The sequence below is a fragment of the Phalaenopsis equestris genome, unplaced genomic scaffold, assembly GCF_001263595.1.
Source record: "Phalaenopsis equestris unplaced genomic scaffold, ASM126359v1 Scaffold000287, whole genome shotgun sequence".
Lineage (NCBI taxonomy): Eukaryota > Viridiplantae > Streptophyta > Magnoliopsida > Asparagales > Orchidaceae > Phalaenopsis > Phalaenopsis equestris.
The window spans coordinates 2,021,110-2,028,491 of NW_018164729.1; the positions used below are offsets into that span (position 1 = coordinate 2,021,110).

The 7,382-nt window shown below is 33.8% G+C and overlaps 1 protein-coding gene across 2 annotated transcripts in view; it reads left to right on the forward strand.

The window, feature by feature from the left end:
• Positions 1–689: 689 nt before the first annotated feature.
• The window catches only part of LOC110025023 (IMPACT family member in pol 5'region), an 18,777-nt gene continuing 12,084 nt past the window's right edge, over positions 690–7,382 (forward strand). For both annotated transcript variants that reach the window (XM_020725254.1, XM_020725255.1), the window contains exons 1-4: positions 690–947; positions 4,809–4,850; positions 5,199–5,314; positions 6,216–6,321. In XM_020725254.1, the coding sequence (XP_020580913.1) occupies positions 702–947; positions 4,809–4,850; positions 5,199–5,314; positions 6,216–6,321 (510 nt within the window). In that variant the 5' untranslated portion in view covers positions 690–701. The remainder of the gene's footprint in view (positions 948–4,808; positions 4,851–5,198; positions 5,315–6,215; positions 6,322–7,382) is intronic.

The window sequence follows — 7,382 nt, forward strand, 5'->3', positions numbered from 1 at the left end:
TGTATGGGATTTGTAAATATGAAAGTTTTGATGTGAGATAGGTAAATCCATCAGAATTGGGTGTTATGTATGTAAATGACCCTATTTTGAAAGTCCTACATAAATACCATTCAATTCTCTTGTATTAACGTATGTAATGTTTAAACTCCAATATTTACACACTGCTATCTTTCCTGTGCTCGAAAAAGGTGTGTTTTTTTTGTTAAATTAAAATAGTGATATTTCTGATGTGATATGAAAGATTCGGGTGTTATAAATATAATAATTAAAAATTATTTGCTGGATATGTAAATAAATAAGAATTGGATGGTATGTATGTAAACGCTCATACTATTATATATTAGAACCATAAATTGCTGCCAATTTTCTATGATGTTATCTTTTCAAAATTATAAAATTTATGTTTTAAAAGGAAATTATAATATATATATATATATAGAATGGGGAAAGAAAATCTCTCTTTAGAAGTGCTAGAAAAGAAATTTCAAGGCAGCTAGGGGTGGATTGAGTTGTGCTCGAGTCACTCAATTTGAGAGTATTTAAAGGATAAATAATAAGAAATAAATTTGTATAAAATATAAAATATTATTATTATTAACTAATTTATAATTTAAATAACATTTGCTTAAATTTTAATATATATTTTTAATTATATTAGCGACTGTCGATTTATCAAGCCGAGCCATTTATAAAATTTAACCATGGTGATGAAGGCGGTAAGATTACCCAGCCTTCTGGCCGAGAGCACAGCGAAGCTAGGCATCTCCTCCGTGAGCGCCGTTGGAGCGGGAGCGGGAATCGTCCGATCAATGTCATCATCGCCTCCGGCTTCCTTTACAACTCTTAAGGAAAGATCAATTTGCGAGCGCGAGGTCAAACGAAGCAAATTCATCGCCATCGCCGCACCAATCTCCGACGTGCGCTCCGCTCATTCCTTTCTCTCCGAGGTCTTCCTTCTCATTCTCTATATTTATTCATTTTTTTACCTGTTTGAGAATTCTTGGATTAGGGTTAAATTAGTTGAGAAGATACTACTGCTGATTGCGTTAGTGCTGCTCGAGATTCACGGAAACAAGACGACTCTGTTTTATTTGTTATTCGCTAATGCTTTTACTGAATGATTCGCCTTAACTAACTGGGAAAAAGTGCTGCAATCATAGTTTAATGATGTTGAATTCTGATTTGTTCAATCAAAATCAAGGAATAGAGTGTAACAAAAGAGAGAGATTGGTGTGAACAGTAATGAACATTATACTAACTTTTCCATTTTTTAAAATGATATTTCTATTTATAGGGGATGAGGTATAATATGATAATATTATAGTTCCGCCCCCACCTTCATGGGTGTTGTACAAAATATTTCAGGTATTTTGTATATATGAGCTTATCATTCGACTGCTTTCTGGCTCTGTTGGTTGAGCTGGTATGGCTTCAGCTCGGTAAGGCCGGTTCAGTCGGCTAGGCTAAGCCGGTGTTACCAATCAACTGAGCTTGATTAGCTTCAGGTCGCTAAGCTTTGTCGATCGATTGATTAGTCTGGGTGTCAACTTTCAATCCTTGGATAAGAAGCTCCTGTCAGCGGAACGAGACTAGCCTATCAAATAGAAGGTGAATCACCATAACCTGGTAAGTAGCTCGTTCCTCAACGAGAAGAGCCGGCTGGGTAACTATATGACTCTATTGTATTGTCAATTTTTTTTCCCTGATAAGGAGCCTTGAGGAATTCGTGGGACGATTGGTAATGTTCAGGAACTGGATCTTTCCTCGGGTCGGATCTACTGAAGGTAGGATGCTGCCTTCGGTCAGTTTTCTTGCAGTGAATAGCTCGGATGTTTATCTGTTTTGCTTTAGTCTGATTGGTTTAGATTCAGATCGTTTAATCGCTCTTTTTGTCCTTCAACTGGCTCGGCCGGCCTTCAGCTTTGGTTCGGATGGCTCCATCTGATCGGATAAATGGGCATTCTGGTCTTTTGTCGGTGGGCCTCCTTTATTATATTTTCTTTCTTCCAGGCCGTAAGATTTTCTCGGGATCAACACTGACATATTTTTTATGAACAAATGATTAAAGTGAAATTGATGCTTTTGTCTCAATTGAATTGACCTTCCAAGAAATTGCAACTAAGTTTGCATTGTTTTTTTGATATCCGTGAACTATCAGCCAACATAGCCTATTGATCTTGGGAACAGTTGTGCAAGAGCTTACAGCCTTTTCGTTAATTAGGTTCTTAACTTTGTTGAGGGCTGTGGGTTATCATGCTTTAGCTAAAGTATTATTTGACATAAAATCATGGCAATCAAAATTTTGGGAACTTTAATACCTAATATTTGAAAAATTTTACTGGCTTTCACCCAATTCTTATGTATTTATATATCTGACACCTAAATTTTGATTTTTGCATTAATACCACCCAAATCTTTCATATGATACCAAAAATATCATCAGTTTAACCTTTAAAAAGTCAGATATACGTTTTCATGCATAGGTATATGGAGTCATCATTTCAACTTTTGAAAAGTAAGATATACCTATTTTAGCAATAGTATCTCTCAAAGAGTGCTTGGGCCTGAGAAGCCTTAGATGCTTTAGATGTTAATTTATTATGATTCTACTAGCTGATTGCCTATCAGAGTTTTTTCTCATAACTTTAGTTTTATATGTAGGGCTGCAAATGAACTGAGCCAAGCTATGTATCTGCTTTTTCGAGCTCGATCTCGTTTATCAAAAGTTTGTTCGAGCTTGGCTCAAAATCGATTTGAACTCGGCTCATATAAGAATTATTAAGTTTATTTATGAGCTGAGCATTTGTTAAAATTACGGTGACCATTGAGGGATCAAACAATCATATATATATATATATACATACATGTATGTATATATATATATATATGATTGTTTGCGCTTTACTTGAAAGGTAATTGAAGGAAAAAGCTCACGTCAAACCACTATGTGTTCTTCTTTATCTTAGCTACTAATCCTCACTTGCACTCACACACACAGGGAAAAGCGGGAAAGATCCGTGGGAGATCAATCATGGAGGTTTCCAAACTCATATTTCTCATTATTCATCATTTAAAACGGAGCCTTGGCCATCTATGTGTAGTAGAAGGCGGTGTCATGTTTACATATAAACCCATTGCTTGATTCACACACAAAACTTACTACAACAAGAAAATGCAACGTATAATCTAATGTTCTCTTAAATATTTGTCATAATACTAAAAGACTTTTACATGATCATAAAAATATAATAAAATGATCATATAATCGTAATACAGAAATCTAAATTGGCATATTCACCTTGTCCTTATTGCGATGCATATTTTGGGCTTTCTCATATTAGTCATTTGAAGCATTCATACTAATTTGGCTGTCTTATTCTCTTTGCTTAAACTCAATACTGTTGACGACTTGCATGAAACCCCTCCGTAGACGTTTTATAGCACTGTTTTGAATGTCTCAATCTTTTAATTTTCCGTCCATGACTTTTTATGATTTCTACCACATTACACCTGAAATAATGTTCTGTTTGTGCAAGCACGGTTTTACATGTTTGTCATGGCATTACTGAATGATTTTCAAGAATGTGTCTGAGCTTAAATGAAATATGCTTATGTCACATTAGCGAAGTTTTGTTTGACATATTTTCTATTGTAAGGACTTCATGGTAATCATAATTCTATAATCCATCTTATGGCTTGTGAAGGATAAAGCTAGAATGAATCACTAAACACTTCAAAAGGAATCTCTGAACGTAAAAGTAATTTTATTTAAATTATTCAGCATGTAGAAGCTTTTAAAATGATTCTAATTGAACTTAATTTTGCTTGATATGAAGACTGGTTAATGAGATGACCAAATTCCTACAATTTTCATTTTATTTACTTACTCCATTAGAAATGACACGTATTAAATTGAGAAGGCACGGCTGTATGAACCCCTAAAGCTAGCTAAGGAACTGCTTTTTAGATCCGAAGGTAGTATATATGACTATGGAAATTTTGTTCATGTTGTACTGATGATGCATGTCTACAAACTAAATAAGGGTGGACCTAGCTTCAATATTAAGGGTTGGCAAAATTATCGAGTGTTAAATTTTTTTTACGTGTTGGGGGAAAAAATCTATTGAGAGTGGGAAAGATTACTAAATTGCCTGAATTTTATAAGAAAAATATTAAATTTTCTTTCATTTATATTGAAATCCATGAAATAGTATCCTTTCTGCATTTCCGATTAGGTAAAATTTTAATTTGCTGGATGTTGTACGGTTAAATTTTTTATGAAAGATTTACATGCATACCACACAATTTATGCGTATATATAGAACACCTTAACTTTATATTTTATGTTTATTCTACTTTACCTATGCACAAAAACATGTATTTCACTTTTTAGAAGTCAGTAATAGTAATAGTGATTTTTGCTGTGATATGAAAGATTTAATTTTAGAAATTTAAAAATTGAAGTTTAGGTGTTAGATATATAAATACTAGGGGCATGAATGTAAATGCTCCAACTTTGATAATAAAAACATGCTAATCTTCTCTAAGCATCTACTTGATTATTTTCCTTTTAGTCAACAATGATTGTTTTTTTGGATAATCCAATATCAATTCTTGTTGTTAGCTAAAAATTTCTAATGCTACGAGTACTTTTTGGGGCGCACTCATTTCAGTTCATGGATTTGTTGTAAATTTAATGAATCAATTTATGTTTTTTTTTTCCTATATATTCAACTTCTGGGATTCAGGAATGCTGAATGTATTTAAAGAGATTCTGATAGCCGTTGGACTTATTTTTTTGAACTTAGGTCCAAGATCTACGAGCTACTCATAATTGTTGGGCTTACAAGGTTGTTAACTTCTCCTTTCCTTGGCCAATGCTTTTTTGGTGCATTTACATACATACCTCACAATTCTTATGTATTTGCTTATCTAACACTTGCACAGTTTTATTTACACGCACAACACTCAAATCCTTAACATCACAACAAAATACCACAATCACTATATTTTAAAGAGTGAAATACACTTTTTCATGCATTGATTTATGATACGAAGATGTTATAAGTGTAAATATTAGCCAAACATTGCTTGTCAGATATGTAATTGTAAATACATAAAAATTGTGTGGAATGTATGTTAATTTCCCCCGTTTTTATTGAAGCTTAAGCTGTTCCTTCAATTCTTTTTTTACAAAGCTTGGAGATGAATATCGCAGCAATGATGATGGTGAACCATCTGGTACTGCTGGCAAACCTATATACTCAGCAATCGTCTCCTCAGGTGTTGATATGGTGATGGTTGTGGTTATCAGGTATGGTATTTTCCTAAATATTTTATTGTAGATGTCTCTTCTGCCAAAATTTAACATAGATTAGTTCTAGGTTCATTACCAACTAGGAATATATTTATGAGCAAAATATCAAAATTTTCTGATTCATTCAAGTAATACTCATGTCGTGTTTTTGAAGTGTTGAACCCATCTATTTGTGTACCGAGTTCAAACCACTGAGAATTTACGAAAATATCAATTCTTTCTTATATGTTTACATATCTGTACATATCTGACACCTAAACTTTACTTTTTTACAATTATACCACCCAAATGTTTCACATCACATAAAAAAAAAATATCAACTTTTTTATTTTTAAAAGTGAAAGACACTTTTTCATGCATAATAAGGTAGCTTGTATGTAAAAATTGAAGTTTAGGTGTTTAGATATGTAAGTACATAAGAATTGAGTGGTATATATGTAAATTCTCCAACTAAAAAATATTTGCTGGGATATTTTTTGTAAATTTTGATATTTAAATAATAGTTTGAATAATAGAGGTAGCAGGATATTACTTGTATAAAAGTCAAATTTTGGGTGTCATGTATGAAGTTGCCAACTTAATTTGTGGTATCAATGTTGTTCTTTACTTAAAAATAAGATGCATTTACATCATTACTGACACAATTCTTATGTATTTACATATCTCACACCTAAACTTTGATATTTACAAAAATAACACTCAAATTTTTATATCACATTAAAAATAGCACTAGTACTATTTTTTTAAAGTGAAAAATATTTTTTCTTGCATAAGTTTAAGGCACCAGTGTTACGTATGTAAATATGAAATTTTAGGTGTGAGATACGTAAATACATAAGAATTGTGTGCTACTAATGGATATTTTCCTAAAACTAATTGACCTTCACCCACTTCATAGGTATTTTGGTGGTATAAAACTTGGAACTGGTGGACTGGCTAGAGCTTATGGTGGCGTTGCGTTAGAATGCCTTAAAGGTGCTACAACCTGTTTTGTTAAGCCAAAGGTAATGACTTTATGCGCAATTCTTAATTCTCGAGTCTTGGACTATACATTTTTTAAATGTTTTGTGATACGATGTGGCACAATTTTTCACAAAATTAGGGCAAACACATATTTTATTACTGGAACATTAAACATTCAATACGAATACAAAGATAAATACCTACAATTATGGAGGTAGATGATCTATCCCAATTCCTATCCCAATTCCTACAATTTGGAGAGGTAGGAAATCTTTCCCAAACCCTAAACTTAAGACTTAGAATAACAATTTCATACATAATCCTCTATTAGCCCTATTTATACTTAACAATAATTAATAATAAAAAACTACATTGCCCTTAGGTACAAGTGTAATAATATTACTCCCCTCCGAAAAAAATACATTATTCTCAAGGTGTGAAAAAAGAAAACGACTGCTGGATCAAGTCGTGCGACTCCCGGTGATAAACTGCTTGAATCTAGTTCTCGCCATCAACACTTGTACACTCATCATGTCCTCTTTAACTTCTTAGAAGTCTGGGTCATCACTTTCCCCATCGAAAGTTGTCCTTCAATTTTTTCGTCCACAATCAAATTACAACCCTTCACGAACTTCTGGTCGTATCCTGTAAGTTTCATTTCTCAATACCTTCTTGGTCTTAGGTAACGACCACTCCATTATAGTTATCACCTTCAATAGATCCGCCGACACCAATGTCTTGCACAAATTATGGTCATCGCGAAGCACCACCTTCCTCCCCTCCACCCAAATCTCCATAGTCACAGATTTCCAATCCAACCTCGTCTCTCCAATTGTTTGTGGCTACTTCATTCCTAAAACCACCTCAGTACTTTCCAAGACAGAGAAGGAAGTCCTCCTTCACTTGTATGCTCTGCAATGTCAAGATCAGTCTCCTGCAAATTCCCCGGCTTTTCTAAACCTTTCTTGTTCTTATCATAACCCAAAAATTTCCCGTATCTACCAACTTCAACCCCAACTAGTTCACGACTCGATTCGAGATGAAGTTGTGAGTGGCCTCACTATCCACTAACACCACTACCTGCGCCCCCCCCCCACCCCCC